General features: G+C 39.5%; 1 protein-coding gene across 3 annotated transcripts in view; it reads left to right on the top strand.

Moving 5' to 3' along the window:
- The window catches only part of LOC140459481 (vesicle-associated membrane protein 8), a 41,172-nt gene that overhangs the window by 14,718 nt on the left and 5,696 nt on the right, over positions 1-20,758 (top strand). For 2 of the 3 annotated variants that reach the window (XM_072553795.1, XM_072553847.1), the window contains 2 exons: positions 8,171-8,329; positions 18,029-18,109. In XM_072553795.1, coding sequence (XP_072409896.1) covers positions 8,171-8,329; positions 18,029-18,109 — 240 coding nt within the window. Of the gene's footprint in view, positions 1-8,170; positions 8,330-18,028; positions 19,580-20,758 lie in introns of those variants that run through there. The other variant, XM_072553936.1, reaches the window with a different exon arrangement.

Genomic DNA, 20,758 nt, shown 5'->3' with positions numbered 1-20,758 from the left:
TGTTGTTCAGGATAATGTTTTCAAGCTTTTAAAGGGAGTTTTTAATTGTCCAGTTTATCTCATGGAAAATCAAATATTATAAATAAAGGTGATATGCAACTTAGTTGTATCAATAAATATTGAAATAAATGAACAGTCATTGTCACCTTGGCATTTCCTCTGCGGGTTGTAAATGCAATGTATGTGAGGTACAGCCCCATCTCTTGACAGGTAGTTGTCATTGGCTTGCATGATTGAGGCCTAGTTAATTTGAAATGCAGCAAGAACAATTTTTCTTTCCGGCCTTATTTTTGGGAACAAGTTATTTCTGTTCTATGGTGTAATTAATTTTAATGTTTTTGCCCACATGTCCTCCTCTATATTCTAATCCACACTGTTCCACATGCTGTGTAGTCAGCCATCAGGCATCCACTAATTGTATTTTAAAGCAACCATTATATAAGGTTAAAGTAACCAGACATTATATTCTGGTTAAGGTAACCAGACACACCGATTTTATGAGAACAGTTTGAGCTTTTCAATAACATTTGTGTGTCCCAATTTTTTTCTGGATTACTCAAATATGCCTGGGGATCTCTCCTGATGAGTTAGATAGAAGGGTTTGTTTCCATGCTTTATGACTTTATGACTCTACAAAACATTTACACTGGCACATGAATAGGAAAACTTTAGAGGGCTATGGGCCAAATGCAAGCAAATGGGACTAGTTTAGTTTGGGAAACTTGGTTGGCATGGATGAGTGGACAGAAGTTGAAAAGTCTGTTTCTGTGCTGTATGACTCCCTGACTCTATCTCCTCCCACCATCTGTTGCATTCCATTTCATATATCCATTGATAACATACAACAACAGGATTGAATGATATGATTTTGGGTCCAACACAGTGCTTGACCTGATGCAGGAATGTGATGTTATCTCTTGTGACACAAGAAACTGGGCAAGAAATCATGGCATTAAAGAATCCAACAGACATCTATTACAGATAACTATTATGGACAAAAAAAAATTCATAAGCACCTAAGTGTCTGGGTTAGCATTAAACTATCAGTTACAATATAACAGCATGCTTTCAGTCGCAAGTCATGCTTCAGGTGGTCACTGGGGTAAGATGGAGTCTGAGATCTTTATATCTTTAGGGCATATGCTATGAAACAATGATCATCTCGTGAGCACGTGTTAAAGATGTTCTGATATACTGACTATGAGACATAACACAATATTGAACATCAATTTCTCTAAGACTAGATTCATGAGCCAGACTGATATCTGGATGTTGGCCAATCATCAATTGTAATAAAAGTCTTTGGTCAGTGGGTCATGTGAGGGAGCTTCCTCCAATTAGAGGTGCTGATGCTAATTGGTGTGTTCTGAATTGTGGCACTTCCAAAGCCAGGGTGGGTTTGTGACAAGAGTGCTGCCACCAGCTACAGGCAGATAGACAGAAATGTTTTCAAACATATACACAGCAGTACAAAGAGCTGGGACGAGCTGAAGGAGAAAGTGAACAGGAGGCTGCTGCTCAAATGGAAACCTTTAGCACCTTTCAACGGCAGCCAGTGAGTGAGTGGGTCAGAGCCAGGGAGGGCAGCAGCTGCAGCTGGAATCTGAGTAAAGCTACACCACCTCTTCACTGATTCCCCTCCAACCCCTTAGCAGCAAACCTTGCTCGCCTTCTCACTTCAAATGCAATATAAATACCAATCTCCAAATATAACTGCACTCTTTCAGCCTCACACTGCTTGTTCTCTGAGCATAGTCTCTCTAACAATCTTTCACTCACATGAATCACATTTTCTTGCTATATTCCTCAACTTTTTACACTTTTTAATGTTTATTGGATTAAAAAAGTGCTACAAAAAGTGTGTAATTAGACCACTGTCATTTTCTGTTTCATTAAAAACTCTGGGTGCAATCTTCCTGTTCTTGAAGATAGCAAGGTAGCGAGAAGGGGACATAATGACGTGAGTTGTCCTTGGAAACCCACCTCCTTCTCATCCCCCAAATTCTGCGTGAGAAGGTCCATGGCCCACTTTCTCAATCCATCAACAATTAAAACCCTTAAAGTGATCAATGAATGGCCATTGAAGGGCCTCAATATATCACATCACCACTCTCCTGCCTGGCTGCCATGCAAGAGAACTTTACCACAGGGAAATCAGGGTCATAGTTGTCCCAATCTGGAGGCAATTAAAGGTATAAATGGGGCAAAGTGATGACTTCTGCCCTTGTTTCTAACCCCTATAATCGAATTGTCTCCACAAACCCACACTGCAAGAACAGAATATAAAGTACTTGATTCTTGCCATTGAATCCCTAAGGCAGGTGAGACAATGATTCTGGATTCGTGGTGCTGGAAGAGCACAGCAGTTCAGGCAGCATCCGAGGAGCAGCAAAATCGATGTTTCGGGCAAAAGCCCTTCATCAGGAATAAAGGCAGAGAGCCTGAAGCATGGAGAGATATCTCTCCACCCTTCAGGCTCTCTGCCTTTATTCCTGATGAAGGGCTCGTGCCCCAAACCTCGATTCTCCTGCTCCTCAGATACTGCCTGACCTGCTGTGCTTTTCCAGCGTCACACTCTCAACTTTTGGAACAAGCTAAAGCCCTCAAGTAACAAACTTTTACTAAGGCCAGTAAACCACACAAAATATAATTGAATGGATAAATATAACCAAAAGACACTGAAATATTTGTATTTGAGTACTTAAAAATTTTACTCAACTTCAGAAAACCATCTAGTGACCAGATTGTGCAGTTGATTCCCAATATAAAATATATAGAAGAACATAGAATGCTCCTTCACCTTTGATGGTATTATGTTGCCCTTAATGGGTTTTACGCCGAAATTGGTTAATTGGATGAAAAGTATCATGGCTGATTTGGTGGTGGGGAAAACAATATTCAGTTCTGTGTAAGAGCATTTCTATATAATATATTTTTAAAAAACTCAGAATAGTAGTGAGTTCTTGTGGTGGAGTGGTAGGATATCTGCCTCTGATCCAGGTTCAAATCCCACCTACACAATGTGTAATAGTCCCTCTGAACAGATTGACCAACACCAAAACTTAGAATAGGATGAAACAGCCATCTTTACCTGGACTGGACTCCAAAGCCACAGCAAAGTGAACTACCGAGAGCAGTCAGGGCTGGGCAATAAATGTTGGTCTATCTAGTGACACCCACATCCTGTGAATGAATGTTTGAAAAGGTGCATTCTAACTAAAGACAAGAACTTAGTGTAGGGAAAACACGTTAATGTGGAAGCATGACAAAAAATGTAACAACAGCAAGTAAATATTTGTAGCCAACCCATTGACCAAAGGCATAACACTTTTTAAGTAAGTTATAGATAGTTACGTAAATGAAACGTAAGATCCGACAATTGTTTTTCCTCCTTGATGGCCTAATGATGATGTTATCTGAAGTGATGTCTCTGTGTCTTTGAATTGGAAGAAAAATTGTGGTGGAAAGTTAATTTTCAATGTCGTCGTTCTGTAGAGTTGGTCAAGATCCTGACCACAGTGACTTCCAGTGTCTTCCCACCATTTAGCAATCACCTGGGTGCAGTGGGTGATTTTGGGGATACATTGAGAGGATGAATGTTTTTCTCATGGCCCAGATACTGAACACTGCAGCTGCTCAGTGAGGAGGGTTGATCAACTTCCTGCTGCTTAATGCCACTGGTGATCTCCAATTTGCGTTTATTTTCACTGCCCAGGTTTTACAAATATGCATTCCTTTGGCAGGGAAGCATTCCGTGTACAGGCAGCTCTCTGCTTGTATATGTGGCCACAAACCCAGACAGTGACTGCAAGCAGGGTACTTGACCAAGGAGGCCTTCACTGTAAATACTGTTAGAAGTTCCATCTTTTGGATGAGACGTTAACAATGGACCATGTACAACCCAGAGGGAAACACCAGTAAACAATATCAGTAATAGTTGGAAATGCATGGACTGGTCGTACTGGACCTCCATTTTGAAATAAATATAAGATGATCAGTGTGTCATTGGCATGTTTTACTGGTTTTCCTTTAAGATGCTTCAGGGTTCAAGAGGATGCTAAAGATTGCATTATCCTGTTTAAAAAATGCCAGGAGTTTACCCATTGTCTTTTACAGCATTCCTATATCAATTTATAAACTTAGCTGCCAAATGCCTCAAAATTAAAAATTCCCAAGGAGACAGACACCAAGAGGAAATAAATGTTGTAACATCATTGATTCCATCACAAATTTCGAAATGTACCTTTGCACAAACTGAGTTTTTGTGGACTCCACCTAATCTCTGTCACACATCTGCTAAAACATTGAGTGGAATTGCAATTAATTTTTTTCAAGATCTCATCTTACAGAACACACCTTATAATCGCAACACATCAGTTGATCTCTGAGACTTCAAAATATGCTTCCGGAAGCAAGACTCAACTTATACACCGAGTATAAAATGAATTCGTGTAGGAAGCTGTCATTGTAAAATGGCGAAAAAATGTACCAGTAATTCAAATTAAATCAACATGACATATATTATTAAATGAATTAATTCTACAAGGTTACCTTTAAACAATCTCAAAACACTTTTTGCCATTTTATATCAATGAATAGATGAGAATTTAGGAGGCATGTTAGTACGTCTGCAGATGACACCAAAATTGATGGCGTAGTGGACAATGCAGATGATTATCTAACATTACAAAGAGATCTTGATCAAGTGGGTCAGTGGGTTGAGGAGAGACAGATACAGTTTAATTTGGATAAATGTGACATATTGCATTTTTATAATACAAACAAGGACTTACACAATTACTGGCAGGGCCCTGGGTAGTGTTGTCGATCAGAGAGACCTAGGGGTTCGGGTACATAATTCTTGGAAATTTGCATCACATGTAGAACAGGATGGTTGAAAAAGCATTTGGCACATTTGTTTCATTGTTCAGCTTTGACTATAGGAGTTGGGGTGTCATGTTGAGGTTATACAGAACTTTGGTGAGGCCTCTGTGTACTGTCTACAGTTCTGGTCATCCTGTTATAGGAAGGTTATTATTAAAGTGGATAGGGTACAGAAAAGATTTACCAGGAACGTTGCTGGGAATAGAGTGTTTGAGATATAAAAATAGACTGGGACTTTCACTGGAGCATAGCGGGTTGACGGCTGACCTTATTGAGATTTATAAAATGATGAGGGACATAGATATGGTGAATTGCTAAGGTCATTTCCAGAGGGTAGGGGAGTTCAAAACTAGGGAGCAGATTTTTGAGGTGAGAGGAGAAAGATTTAAAAAATACATGACGGACAACTTTTTTTACACAGAGAGCAATTCATATGTGGAATGAACTGCCAGAGAAAGTGGTGGATGCAGGTACAGTTAAAATGTTGAAGAGATTTGGATAAAGTTCATGAATAGGAAAAGTTTGGAGGAATATGGGCCAAGCGCAGGCAGGTCAGATAAGTTTAGTTTGGGAACATGTTTGGCATGAACTGGTTGGACTGAAGGGTCTGTTTCCATTCTGTATGACTCCATGAGTCATTGGCTTCCAATGCAAAGAGTCAATCAAATTCAATCAAAGTTGTTTTGGCTATTGCATTTAAGAACACAAGAAATAGGAACAGGAACAGACCACACTGAACTCACCCCACAATTTTATGTGATCATGTTTAGCTTCAGCTCCACTTCCCATATCCCTTGACTCAGGGGAACAGAACCCTGTTTATCTCAGTTTTAAATGTATTCAACAATGAAATATCCACAATACTGTGGGCTCGAGAATTCCAAAGATTTAAATCCCTTTGAAAGAAGTATTTTCTCTTCGTCTCACTCCCAAATAATTGGCCCTTTATCCTACTCCTGTACTCACATGTTTTGAATTCCCTAACTCATGGAAATAGCTTCTCACCATCTACCCTGTCAGGCCCCTTCAGGACCTGGTATGCCTCAGTGAGATTGTCTCTCATCTTTCTAAATGCTAGAGAATATAAGCATCATTGCAAGAAACCTGCTTGAGATCAGCTTAGATATTTTCAGTTTCAAAATCATCCCTTCACAATAAATCATCTTCTCTCCATTGATGTGATTGAATATTCTGCATTCTTGAAGGGTATGATGGTAACTTGTGGATCTCATCAGTGGATGACTAAATCACAAAAAAAAATTGAGTGGAGCAACATTGTTTGTGAAGGTTATTTCTCTACCATCAATTCATGTATTCCATTAAAGGCAAATGTGATACTTGAAGGACTTGTTGAAGCACACATTCATCCAAAGATTGAATTATGGATATTAGACAGCCTGATTTATCTGCAGATTGGATAGTTTTTCTTTGCAGGCACGCCTTGATTTAAATGAGTTTATGGGACTAAACAATACCCACTGCATTCTCTGAATACACCACTGGACATCTATGCTGCATATTTTTGATCCACAGCTTCACTTCACGCTCATCCATTCAACTGTTATTGCAGACATGGACATAATTCCTGCAGGGAACTTGATTTCCAGTTTGTTTTTCATTTGAAAAGTACATGTTAATAATGAATTAATTTTGCTCCATCAGTTTTACAGGATAATACCACTCTTATTACCTATACTTTTCACTAGAATTGTTTGCAGAGTTTTCTGCTCCACAGTTTAGATGCTGGGTACATTGAAATAATGGCCCATGTTGACATGTCCACGTTGCTGATGTTATTATAAACACTTTTTTTTCCAACTGCCTGATAATTTTTTTGGAAACTGATAATTTTGGCATTGAGATCTTTTGGTACTCTCTACACTGTCCAGGACTTCTGTCAAAACACTAGACTTTTTGTTTCCATAAAGTGGCTACTCTAACCAGCCTCGGAACACTTCAACCCAGGGCATCAATGTGAACTTCACCAGTTTCCTCACTTCCCCTCCCCCCACCTTATCCCAGTTCCAACCTTCCAGCTCAGCACTGTCCCCATGACCTAACCCACCTGTCAATCAGCCTTCCCACCTATCCGCTCCACCCTCCTCTCTGACCTATTACCTCCATCCTCATCCCCATTCACCTATTGTATTCTTTGCTACCTTCTCCCCAGCCCCACCCCGCATTTATCTCTCCACCCTGGAGGCTCCCTGCCTCTATTCCTGATGAAGGGCTTTAGCCTGAAATGTCAATTCTCCTGCTCCTCGGATGCTGCCTGACCTGCTGTGCTTTTCCAGCACCACTCTAATCTAAACTCTGGTTTCCAGCATCTGCAGTCCTCACTTTTGCCTACAGCTGGTGCTTTGAAATCTTTGCTCAACTCAATGTTTGACTCACTTCAGTACAAGTTTAGATTCTTCACTTCTGGTATCAACGTAAGCGTTCTGACAAAGGGCCCAGTCCAGTATGTACAACTCAAGGCCAGGTTAATAGCTGGTCCCTGATCTCATGACACGTTTGATCAGGAGCAGCTTCTTCAACTTCCATTCTGGCAATAGATTTTTTATTGAATTCCTCAATGTAACACAGCTATTTGATGGATGAACAAATGTTACGCTTTCTAGTTTGAAACTAGCTTTGTACTGCACTTCGTTTTTGTCAGATAACTCTTTGTTTGTTGTACGTCGCTGTTTGGGCATGTCTGAAACTCCCGCACATTTTCTTGGCAGCATACTTGATCCCATGAGCTAACTTATAAAACAAGTCAATCTTGAATTTCTGAGGTGAAATATTGAGGCCAACCCCTAATGTAAGTTTAATATTCCTTAACAGAAAAGGAGTGTCAACTCATACACAGAGAATAGGCTTAAATACAATTTTTGATGCTCCTTGGTTTCAGCTTTTGGAAAAAAAAAAGAATTAAATAATTGTATCCAAAGCACCAGGAGGAATCCTGAAATACAATGCAATTGAAATAAAATGTAACCTATTTGGTTGCCATGAGATGTCAGCTTTGGTCATAGACTTTTATTCAGCACTTTTTTTATTTATCAGTTTTTTTGGGAGTATGTCATGACAATTTTTAGCTTTATTTATCAGCTTTTCTGGGTTTCATAGATTGTCTGTGGTGTTGTTTACATAACAATAGACTAAATGGCCACTTAACTCGTTGTCATATTTTCTCTGCAGTAGCTGTGAAAACTTCAAAATAATTCGCTGTTTGTGAGGAGCTTTGATGGTTTTCTGAGAGATGTGACAGGTTTTGAAATGGTAATCTGTGTCATTTCAGGCCAGCTGCAGTATGGATCCAGGCCCTGAGAAGTTGGCTAACCTACAGGGTCAGGTGAATGATGTTAAGGGCATCATGTCACAGAACATTGAAAAGGTTCTGGAAAGAGGAGAAAAACTGGATGACCTGATCATTAAGACAGATGATCTCCAAGCATCTGTAAGTATCTCACTTTCCCAATTGAAAATGGTGAATGGAAAAAAATACATTCCTTCTTATGTTTAGCCTCAGAAACAGTTTACTAATAATGTTTCATGTTTTTTTCACTGCATATAATCTCTGCTTAACGCTATGGATATTGAGCTGAAGGATTCCATATGTTTAATCAAGTATACGCATATCAAAAGTGCAGTCAGACGCAGAGTAAAACTATACCTATGTTACCTCATTGGTGCCTTTTAACCACAATCCATTTTCTACACCAGCATTCATATAGTCATAGTTACAGAGATGTTCAGCATGTAAATAGACCCTTTGGTCCAACTTGTCCATGCCAACTAGATATCCTAACCCAATCTAGTCCCATTTTCCAACACTTGGTCCATATCCCTACAAACCCTTCCCATTCATATACCCATCCAGAAGACTTTAAATGTTGTAATTGTACCAGCCTCCACCACTTCCTCTGGCAGCTAATTCCATACACGTACCACCTTCTGCATGAAAAAGTTGCTGCTTAGGTTCATTTTATATCTTTTCCCTCTTGCCCTAAACCTATGCCTTCTAGTTCTGGATTTCCCCACCCCAGGGAAATTTGTCTATTTATCCTATCTATGCCCCTCATGATTTTATAAACCTGTATAAAGTCACCTCTCAGCCACCTCTGTTCCAGGGAAAACAGCCCCAAGCCTATTCAGCCTCTCCCTATAGCTCAAGCCCTCCAACCCTGGCAAAATCTTTATAAATCTTTTCTGAATTCTTTCAAGTTTCACAACATCCTTCCGATAGGATGGAGACGAGAATTGCACAAAATATTCCAAAAGAGGCCTAACCAATGCCCTGTACAACTGCAAATGACCTCCCAACACCTGTACTCATTGGTCTGACAAATAAAAGAAAGCATACCAAATGCCTTCTTCACTATCCTATCTACTTGCGACTCTACTTTCAAGGAATTATGCACTCCAAGGTCTCTTTATTCAGCAACAATTTCCAGGAACTTACCATAAAGTTCTGCTCTGATTTACCTTTCCAAATGCAGCACCGCGTATTTATCTAAATTAAACTCCATCTGCCACTCCTCAGCCCACCAGCCCATCTGATCAAGATCCTGTTGTACTCTGAGGTAACCGTTTTCATTGTCCACTACATCTCCAATTTTGGTGTCATCTGCAAACTTACTAACTCTAGCTCCTAAGTTCACATCCAAATTTTTATATAAATGATGAAAAGCAGTAGACCCAGCACCGATCCTTGTGGCCCAAAACTGGTCACAGGCCTCCAATCTGAAAGGCAACTCTCCAGCACCATCACCCTGTGTCTTCTATCTTCAAGTCAGTGTGGCACTTTTCTTAATTAATATACCATTTGTATCTGTTTGTAATCAGTACATCTGGGACAGATCCCTGCAAGCCAGCAATGGGAAAATCACATTGTTGGTGCAGTATAGATAGTTTGCGTCTACTCATTGGAGCTTAGAATAATGAGAGACAAAATTATTGAAACATACAAGATTTTTAAGGGACTTGACAGGGTAGATGTGGAAAGGTTAATATCCTTCATGGTAGAATCCACCAGCAGGAGGCATAATCTTATAACAGGGAATAAAATGAGGAGGAATTTCTGGTCTCAGAGCTTTTGGAATTATTTACTGCAGAGGGCTGCTGAGATTCGGTCATTAAGTATATTCAAGGCTGAGAGATTTTTAATCAGTAAGGGCATCAAGTGTAGTTTGGGAAAGAAAGGAAAACGGAAATGAGCCCTATCATTGAATGGCATAGCAGTTTCAATGGGCTGATTGGCTATTTCTGCTCCAATATCTTGTGGTCTTATGGATGGGCCCTCAGTTGTCTCATTGTCTGCTACTGTAACAACCAAGATGATTGCCTACTGTTAGGGAAGTTGCCAAAGACAGGACTGTCATCAACTGCAACACTGTCATCTAAAAGAGATATGGCACAGACCTCTCGACAAGCCAGAGAATCAACCCTCCACAAGTCCCTTCTGTGACACTATCTGTAAACTACATGGTTTTATTAATGATTAAACACCGTGCACTTCCTCCTTGGGTTTCAAGTGCCAACACACATGTTAACTGTGTATATGGGTTACGATGAAATGTGTTTTCAACAGCTGACAGTGGGTTGAAGACACATTGATCAAAACAGAAAAGAAACACACTCTAGCCTTCAAGCTTAATCCAAATGATCTATTTTAAAAATTGTGTTGTACAAAAAACGTCTCCTGTGCTGTTGGCATAATTGCTTAATTAAAACTATTGAATTATTCACAATTTTTAGCAAATAAAACTTTGAATTAATAGGGGTCGATCATTACTTGACAAGACTGAAAATTGCAAATCATCCACTTATGTGAGAAAAAGGGAGAGTGTTCTAAATGCTTTGGACTAAAAATTAATTAATTTCAGTAAAATGAAAAGGGACCCCAGACTGGAAGCAAATGGTTGATAAAACATTGACCAACAATGAAAGATAATTAAAAATGGAGACTCTAAAAGATCCACAGGGGTGTATTTCCCAGCATAAATGTAAACTTGCATACACGATGTCTGATAATAATATCCATTTTGAGGAATAATGGATAGATAGATAGAATAGATAGATTTGGTAGATAGATGAATAGATAAATAGGATAGAATAGATTCCTGCACCTCTGCCCTCAAACCCCACCCATCCAACACAACAAGGACTGAACCCCCCCTGGTCCTCACCTTCCATCCCACCAACCTCTGATACATCGCATCATCCTCCGCCATTTCTACCACCTATAAAGAGACCCCAACACCAGCAATATAATTCCCTCCTTACCCCTATCTGCATTCCATAGAGATCATTCCTTCTGCGACTCCCTCATTACGTCCACGCCCCCCCAACCCATCCACCACTGGTGGCACTTTCCCTTCCATATGTCTGTGTGGGTTTCCTTCAGGTGCTCCAGTTTCCTCCCACAGTCCAAAGATGTGTAGATTAGGTGAATTGGCTGTGCTAAGCTGACTTGTAATATGCAGGCATGTGCAGAATAGTTGGGTTACAGGGATATGGTATGGTTGTATCTGCTTTAGAGGGTACAAACTGTAGAGATTCTATGAACAGCAGTAACAATTTAGTACCTCAAGCCAGTCTCTATTTTATATCTATTGACTTACCTTCATTTCATAACCCTTGATACCCTTGCTTATCAAACATCCTTCAAACTCAATTCTGAAAATTTCCTTCATCCAGTCTTAATAACTTTCCTAGGACAGAGTTCTGGATATCATAACGCATTCCTTTGTCCTGTTCTCTTCCAGTCTAATTTGGGCATCACTTGCACCATCTATTAAGTAGCAGCAGGAGGTGGACATAATTATCTAATGCATTCACTGCTGCATTTTTCAAAGTGATCAATGGTATTACAATTGGAGTTTGGTAGTCCAGAACTTGAGTGTTGCTAAAAAAAAGACACATTTGTCAAAACTTTTCATCTTCAGTTCATTAGGACAATTCGCAAGAAGGACCAAAGTAAAAGGAAAACAATCTTTTCAAACTGTCTGAGAAGACATCACTGATTATTCAGCAAGTGGACTCTGAATGATAGAGGCCTTGTGAAGAAAACGCAGTAATCAGATTGATGACTGATAATCAACACAGGCTGGTCGACACTGATTGGTGATGGCATAGACTAAGAAATATAGCAGAGAATGGAAATCATCTGTTTTGTTGAATTGAAATTGATGGGATTTGTGAATATGTTCTTTCTATCTGCAAAGATCAGGGCTCTGTGCATTAATATATATAGCTGCAGTACATGCAGGTTTGCCAACCTTAAATTGTCAACATAATTCTTAACACACTTAGAATTATTAAACAAATATCCAATTGCAGAAATACATCTAAAGTTGGACATTGCATTTTTTGTTTTGGGCACACAGACTGGTTGCCAATTCAGTTCAAAACAGGTAACAGCTATTATCTTGTTCATGCCTCAGTGCAAAGCATTGGCTAATCCGAATCAGCCCACTTGGTTTAAATGTAAATGAAGCTCGGTAGTTACCTGTCAATCATTGTTTAATTTATGCACGCTCCAAGGAAATGACACTACAAATTAGAGTCCACTTGCCAACCAATCAGCACTATCTGCTCATTCAGTTTAAAAAAAGGATGTCTTTCCATTCTTGCAAATTGACGTGAAGAGTACAAGATTAAAAGGTTTGACAAAGCATATTTTTGGTACCATAATGCTAATTTCAAGAGTTATTTATTTGCTCTCCATTTCATTGCTGAGTGATTTTCAATATGTGTCAATGATGGGTGGCAGAAGACAAGTCATTTGGGTTCAAATAGTCTGCATTGTGAGAAAGCACGCAGCTTCACTTTATGGTCTCCTCCAGGGTCATTTCTAAGTTGTCCTCTGTTTGGTAGCTATTTGATAGCTGGAGTTTTGAGTAGGATGACCTTGGGCAGTTTTCTTTAGGTAGCATCATCTTCCTCAGCATTAATCCAACCCCCATGACCATTACATATATTGGTGATTCTAGCTGATTGCCAGCTCCTGCCAGATGTACGACCCAGTTCTCTCCTTGAGAAGATTATCATGGAACAAATGAGGGTGGCACAGTGGTTAGCACTGTGCTTCACAGCACCAGGGTTCCAGGTTCGATTCCAGCCTTGGGGAGTTTGCACATTCTCCCCATGTCTGTATGGGTTTCCACCAGGTATTCCGGTTTCCTCCCACATTCCAAAGATGTGCAAGTCAGGTGAATTGGCCAAGCTAAATTGTCTATTGTTGCTAGGTGCATTAGTCAGAGGGACTCTTCGGAGAGTTGGGGTGGAGGGCTTGTTCCCACACTGTAGGGAATCTAATCAAATAGGGGAGTTCTCCTTAAATGCAACCATATGAAACAACCCTACAATTATTTTTGAGTCATACAGTACAGAAACAGACCCTTCAGTCCAACTTGTCCATGCCAACCACGTTTCCCACACTAAACTAGCCCCATTTGCCTGTGTTTGGCCCATATCACACTAAACTCCAAATGTCTTTTACATGTTGTAATTGTACCTGCATTTACCACTTTCTCTGACAGTTCATTGGTTCTACACACGGAGCTGGAATCAACCAAAGCATAAAAGAACAAAAAGTAAGGGTCCTTGTGGCATGGTGGTAGTGACCCTGCCTCTGAGCCAGACAATCCAGGTTCAAGTCCCACCTGCTTCAAAGATTGTCATAACCCATCTAATAGGGTGAAGAAGAAATACAATGGAGAACTCCCAATGTTGGATTTGGAATTCACAATACCTGAAGCAGGAATATCCTGTTGCATATTTCATATAAAATAAAACTAATTTGCTCTTTCATTCAAAAAGAAATGGTTCCTTAACTTGCAAGAAAATGTCAAAGGAAGAAACTCCTCAACAATTTCTTAAGTAAGCAAAATGTAGTTCATATACTACATTTTAATTGAACTTAAATAGAACACATTTTTTTCATTAGATTGTTGTACATGGAATAATATGAGTGTCAGGGTACAATTTGCCTGTCATATAGGGTGTAGGTTTGCTCGCTGAGCAGTAGATTTGATATCCAGATGTTTCATTACCTGGCTAGGTAACATCATCAGTGGCAACCTCCAAGTGAAGCAAAGCTGTTGTCTCCTGCTTTCTATTTATATCTTTCTCCTGGATAGGGTTCCTGGGGTTTGTGGTGATGTCATTTCCTGTTCATTTTCTGAGGGGTTGATAGATGGCATCTAGATCTATGTGTTTGTTTATGGCGTTGTGGTTGGAGTGCCAGGCATCTAGGAATTCTCTGGTATGTCTTTGCTTAGCCTGTCCCAGGATAGATGTGTTGTCCCAGTTGAAATGGTGGGTTTTTTTCATTCGTGTGTAGGGCTACAAGGGAGAGACGGTCGTGTCTTTTTGTGGCTAGCTGGTGTCCGTGTATCCTGGTGGCTAACTTTCTTCCTGTTTGTCCTACGTAGTGCTTGTGGCAGTCCTTGCATGGAATTTCATAGATGACGTCGGTTTTGTCCATGGGTTGTACTGGGTCTTTTAAGTTTGTTAGTTTTTGTTTGAGAGTGTTGGTGGGTTTGTGTGCTACTAGGATTCCGAGGGGTCTCAGTAGTCTGGCTGTCATTTCTGAAACTTCTTTGACATATGCTAAGGTGGTTAGGGTTTCTGGCTGTGTTTTGTCTGCTTGTCGTGGTTTGTTCTTGAGGAATCTGCGCACTGTGTTTTTTGAGTATCCGTTCTTCTTGAATACGTCGTATAGGTGGTTCTCCTCTGTTTTCCAAAGTTCATCTGTGCTGCAGTGTGTGGTGGCTCGTTGGAATAGTGTTCTGATACAGCTTCGTTTGTGTGTGTTGGGATGGTTGCTGGTGTAGTTGAGTATTTGGTCAGTGTTTGTCGGTTTTCTGTATACGCAGGTTTGTAATTCTCCCTTGTCCTTTCTTTCTACTGTGACATCCTGAAATGCGAGTTTGTTGTCAGTTTCTTCCTCCTTGGTGAACTTTATGCCTGTGAGGGTGTTGTTGATGATGTTAAATGTCTCTTCTATCTTGTTTCGTTTTGTGATGACAAAGGTGTCATCTACGTAGCGGACCCAGATTTTTGGTTTGATGGTTGGTAGGGCTGTTTGTTCTAGTCTTTGCATGACTGCTTCTGCTATGAATCCTGATAGCGGAGATCCCATGGGTGTGCCATTGGTTTGTTTGTAGACTATGTTGTTGAAAGTGAATTGGGTGGTGAGGCACAGGTCCACTAGCTTCATGATGTTTTCGTTGGTAATGTGATTGATGGTGGTTGGGGTGTGTGTGATGGTCTGTTCTAAAAGTGTGGCGAGTGTTTCCTTTGCTAGGTCGATGTTGGTGGAGGTGAACAGTGCTGTTACGTCAAATGAGATCATTGCTTTGTCTTCCTCTATTTTGGTGTTTTTGATGTTTTTTAGGAATTCCTGGGTGGAGTGGATGGAGTGCTGTGACTCTTCTACTAGGTACTTCAGTCTTGCTGTAGTTCTTTGGCCAGTCTGTAAGTAGGTGTTCCGGATGGTGAGACTATGGGTCTGAGGGGGGCTCCTGGTTTTTGGATTTTTGGTAGTCCGTAGAATCGTGGGGTGTTGATCCCGTCGGGTTTCATTTTCTGGAATTCCGTCTTGTTTAATTGTCTGGAATTGTGTAATTTTCTTAGGAGATATGTAATTTTGTTTCCTAGTTGTGGGGTCGGGTCTAGCACCACCTTTTGGTAGGTGTTGGTGTCTGTGAGTAGTGCATTGGCTTTCTCTATGTAGTCCTTTCTGATCAGGATGACTGTGAGCCAACCTTTGTCTGCAGGTAATATAACGATGTTTTTGTCTTTTTTGAGGTTTCCTAGGGCTTTCCTTTCTTGTGTGTTCACTTTGTTTCCTTCCCTCTTTCGGCTCAGAATAGGTGCAACAGTCTGTCTGATCGTTTGTTGTGTTTCTTCCGTGAGTTTGTTGTCCTTCAATGTGGTTTCTAATGCCGCTAGGAAATCCTTCTTGTCAGCATATCGGTAATTGAAATTTAATCCTTTGACTAGTACCGCGTTTTCTGTGTCTGATAGGGTCCAGTCTGATAAGTTCTTTATCCATGCCCCTGTGTTATTGGTTTTGTCTTTGTGAGTTTGTCAAGTTTTTTCTTCAGGTCCTGATTTTTCTTTATCTGTGTTTGTCGTTGTTTGGTGTTTATGGCTCGTTCTACCATGTCTGTCCATTTTTGATTTGTTGCTTGTTTGAATAAAGGTTTTTGGTGCGCAATTTCCCGGTTGTATTTTCGGAGTCTGTGGTGGGCGTCATTGATAAGTTCTTGGAGCATTCTGCGGCCATTTTGTTCTATTAAATTCCATGCAAGGACTGCCACAAACACTACATAGGACAAACAGGAAGAAAGTTAGCCACCAGGATACATGAACACCAGCTAGCCACAAAAAGACATGACCGCCTCTCCCTCGTAGCCCTACACACAGATGAAAAAAACCACCATTTTGACTGGGACAACACATCTATCCTGGGACAGGCTAAGCAAAGACATGCCAGAGAATTCCTAGAGGCCTGGCACACCAACCACAATGCCATAAACAAACACATAGATCTAGATGCCATCTATCAACCCCTCAGAAAATGAACAGGAAATGACATCACCACAAACCCCAGGAACCCCATCCAGGAGAAAGATATAAATAGAAAGCAGGAGATAACAGCTTCGCTTCACTTGGAGGTCGCCACTGATGATGTTACCTAGCCTGGTAATGAAACGTCTGGATATCAAACCTACAGCTCAGCGAGCAAACCTACACCCTAAACCTCAACCTGAGCTACAAACCTTCACAAACCTCGGATAAAATTCAAATTATTTCTAAAACTTGCTTCTAGGTTAAACCTTTTAATAAACACATGGGTTTCTCAGGGCAACCTCAAATTGGGATGTAAATCTGAAGCCAGATGGCCTCAGACAATAGGAGCTGACTGAAATACTTTTGAATGTTCATTCCCATCAGAGGGATTTGACTGTTTTGTCCTTTGAATTTTATGGGAATCTTATTTCACGAGGCCTCCATCTGAGCAAGTTTGATTTGTAGCCCAGTCTAAAAGGTTCAAAAGAAAAATGACCTAACTTCCTACAGGGGGGAAGTTTGAAGCAACTCATTTGCAAGGGTGCCGAATCTTTCTGAAAGGAAAACACCACAGAGGCACATAAAAACGTGTATGAATTACTTAGAAAACCTCTTGTTTAAACTAGCTAAGGCGATCTATCAAATTAGAATGAGTAGATTTATTCTTACTTTGTTTTTTCATTAACAAGTCTGCAAACCATGCCATTATATTACTCCCTACTGAACATGCGCTAATTTTGTTTACTAACTTGCTGTGTAGAGCTTTATTGAAAGTCATCTGAAAATCCACAGTTCCCTGATCTACTCTGCTGGTAACATCTTATAAAACTCCAACAGGTTTGTCAAACATGATTTATACTTCATAAACCCATGCTGACTTTGCTCAATCAGATCTTTATTTTATAAATATTGAGTTGTTATATCCCTTTATAACAGGTCCAACACTTTCCTGCCACTAATGTCAGGCTAACTGGTCTGTAGTTCTCAGTTTTCTTTGTTGTTCCTTACTTAAAATAGTGGTTTCATATTTGCAAGCTTGCCAAGCACAAGCACTATTCTAGGATCTATAGATTTGTAACATAACCACTTGTCTGTACTTGTAAACCTCATAACACATATTGAACACCCGATGTTATTTTGCTATTGGGCATCATTTACTAAACAATCCTGAGTGTGTTAAATATCACACTAGTAATCAATTTACGATTACCAGTTGGATTTGCAGTGTGATTCATTTGTGCACATTGGAAGCTACATATGTTCATCAACAGGATCCTGTGGTCAATCCCTTTCAATGATAAAGACTTATGGAGACAACAAATTGCTATGGCATTCCCCTGACCAATTACAATCGATCTGCCTGATCAGAGTTTAAACAGCATACCATGCTTACCTTGGTCCCATGAATCAAGCTTTTCTCATGTTGTTTAAATTGATGTGTTTTTTCAAAGTTTGATTTATATGTTAGTCCTAATAGGTACAAGATGAAAAGCTTCAACTTTATTGCAATATTTAAGATTTGCATTACCAATTATTCACATACATCTTACACATCTATCCTGTTTGATTTCAGGCTGACACTTTTCAGAAAACTTCCACAAAGATTGCAAGGAAAATGTGGTGGAAAAACACAAAAATGATCATCATCATTGTGGTAATAGTGGTTATAATCATCATCCTCATCATTCTCATTGCTACAGATGTCATCCCAACATAAGACCTTTCTACTTAGTTCAGCTACTGAAGCAAATGTACCTTCTTAGAGTATAGAGTAGTTCTTTTGCAGAAATACATATTGAATGCTATAAACTTTGAACATTGTTATTTTATATATATATATATATAAACATGAACATTCTATGTACAAGTTTCAGAAAAAAACGAATAAGGAATATTTATATTTGAAGTTTATTCCTTCTTGGAATTGCACATAATTATACCTATATAGTTACTGTTGTATGAGTCAGAAAGAGTTAATACTAAAAGAGTGCCATAAGCACCACTCACCACGATAGTCTCATATGAACTTTGGGCAGACATTTTAGGATATCGAAATGAGACCTATCCTCTAGCCCTCTTCAAAGTCTCTGTAACGATGTCTGTTATTTCAACATAACATGTAACTAGTTGCTAACATGCAATAAACTATATCTTGATAATAAGAAACTCACCTCATTCAACCAAGTAGTAGTTTTCCTCTACCACATTAGAGCAAACAGACCCTATAGCTTCCAGCACTTGAAGAGGATGGCGGCAGCAATCTTCACCATGAGCAGCAGCTCACAATTTAGTGAACTGACATGTCCATGCAAGTTACAATATCTGTTTACATGTATATAGAGAAGAGGGTTCCTTTTCTCCCTCTGTGACAACTATTCAGCTAAATTATTTTCAAAGGGCTGAAATACAATTGAAGTGCTCCAAGCGAACTGAAATATTGAACTCGACATGCTATTTAACTATCACCTGCAGGCAAATACCTGACCCTGTTCTCAGCGTTCATGAAGGATATGTATTCCTGCAAGGGTCATCAGAATACTGACCTTTCCTAATGTATTAAAGCCAGTTGCTTGAAGCCTATTTACTCCCCACTTCGATCTAGTGAACTGGCAGATGTGACATCTTCCTCATTTGGGGCAGAGCATGTGATATTAATGCAATGTTTGTTTTTCTTCAAACAAAAACTTTGTTTCCATCTCTTTAGCCTTCGAGATATGTGACAGCAGGTTTATCAAGTGCTATAATAAAGGCTGGCATGCCAAGAGATGGAAAAGCAAGGAGAAACAAACAGTAGCAAAGGAGGGAAATAGCAAGCAAGGTTACATTATAACTGAATCAAACTTTGTGTACAGAAATAGGAATTTATCAAAAAAGTGTGCAAATGGCTTCATTGTTTCTAGTGTTTTCTTGATGTAACCAATGAAGACTAAAGAAAGGGGGATTATAAACAGAGGAAGTACAGGATAATGATCTAGATATATTTTACTTCAAACAGCTAGACTATAAGTCAGCACCACTGCTTGTTTACTTAAGTTGCTTACCTGCCATACCATTATTTCAGTGCAGTACTTGGGCACAGTTCAGAGTCAAACATTGTCAAACTAGATCCCATCTGCACTCTCAGGTAACTATAAATGATCCAGTTACGCTATTTGAATGGAATACCTAGAGACTGAGACTTTTTCATCATTTAATCTTTTCGTGTTCTTGCTGTGAACAAATTGGCTGCTATGTTATCTTCCTGTCAATGATTTTAATTCAAACAATTTCATAGATTGTAAAGCACTTTGTGATATCCTGTAGTCATAACATGTATGATTTAATTCAAACTCTTTCCTTTTCTTAATTCATCAAGTAATTATTGTCACTGATAAGCTAAAAGGATCTTAGGAATATGATAAATAACTGTTACTAATTAAATTAACCCCGTGTGACAGTGTAAAGAATTGTTGATGGGAATATAAATGATGACTGAAATGGCTCCAATCAGTCCATGCGTCTTTTTGAGCCTTTTATTATTGTTTATATAAGTATAAACAGAAATAGCCAGACTGCATGATCAACACATCAAAATAGCCCTGCTGCATGCTTGTTTGTTTTATTTATATCAAGTGAAACAAAACACTTTAAATAGAATATGCAGGAATCATAACATTAAACCGCAGCTCAAAATCTCAGGGAGCATGGCACTTCTTATCCGGGCTAGGACTAGCACCAATACACACTAACCCGCCTACAATGGTGGCTGGATCTTTCATAGCCATTCATTCCTGGAGTGGGACTTTTACACAGCTCAACACTGGCTCAGAAGTAGAAGAACTAGCCACTCCAGCTTCATTAGGTCAATATTTCCAGTGAACGGATTTCTGCAGCACCAAAAGCAGCATCAAATCATACTTGTCAGCTCACAAAGTACCCTTTCTCCCAGTCAAGGAAGGCACAACTTGTTGTTAATTTTACCTTGACAGTAAACATAAGTCATTCATCTCATCATCCTTTAATAGAATTAAAAACAGTCCTACACACCTACTCTTTCTCAATTATCCTGCAATATTTACCCTTCAAATATTTATCCAATTCCCTTTTAAAAGTTATTGAATGTTTCCACCTTCCATTAAGCAGTTAATTTGTGATCATAGAAAAATGCTGTGTACTTTTTCTCAAGTTTCTCCCAGTTTTTGTAGCCAATGACCGAAAATCTGTCTTCCAGGTTTCAACTGTCTGCCACTTGTAACTATTTGTTATTAACACTATTAAAGTACTTCATTTTGAACACCATTATCAACCCTCCAAAGTTATGCCT

Source organism: Chiloscyllium punctatum, chromosome 1 (genome assembly GCF_047496795.1).
Source record: "Chiloscyllium punctatum isolate Juve2018m chromosome 1, sChiPun1.3, whole genome shotgun sequence".
Taxonomy (NCBI): domain Eukaryota; kingdom Metazoa; phylum Chordata; class Chondrichthyes; order Orectolobiformes; family Hemiscylliidae; genus Chiloscyllium; species Chiloscyllium punctatum.
Note: the sequence above shows the minus strand (reverse complement) of the source record. Positions and strands in the feature narration are given on the sequence as shown.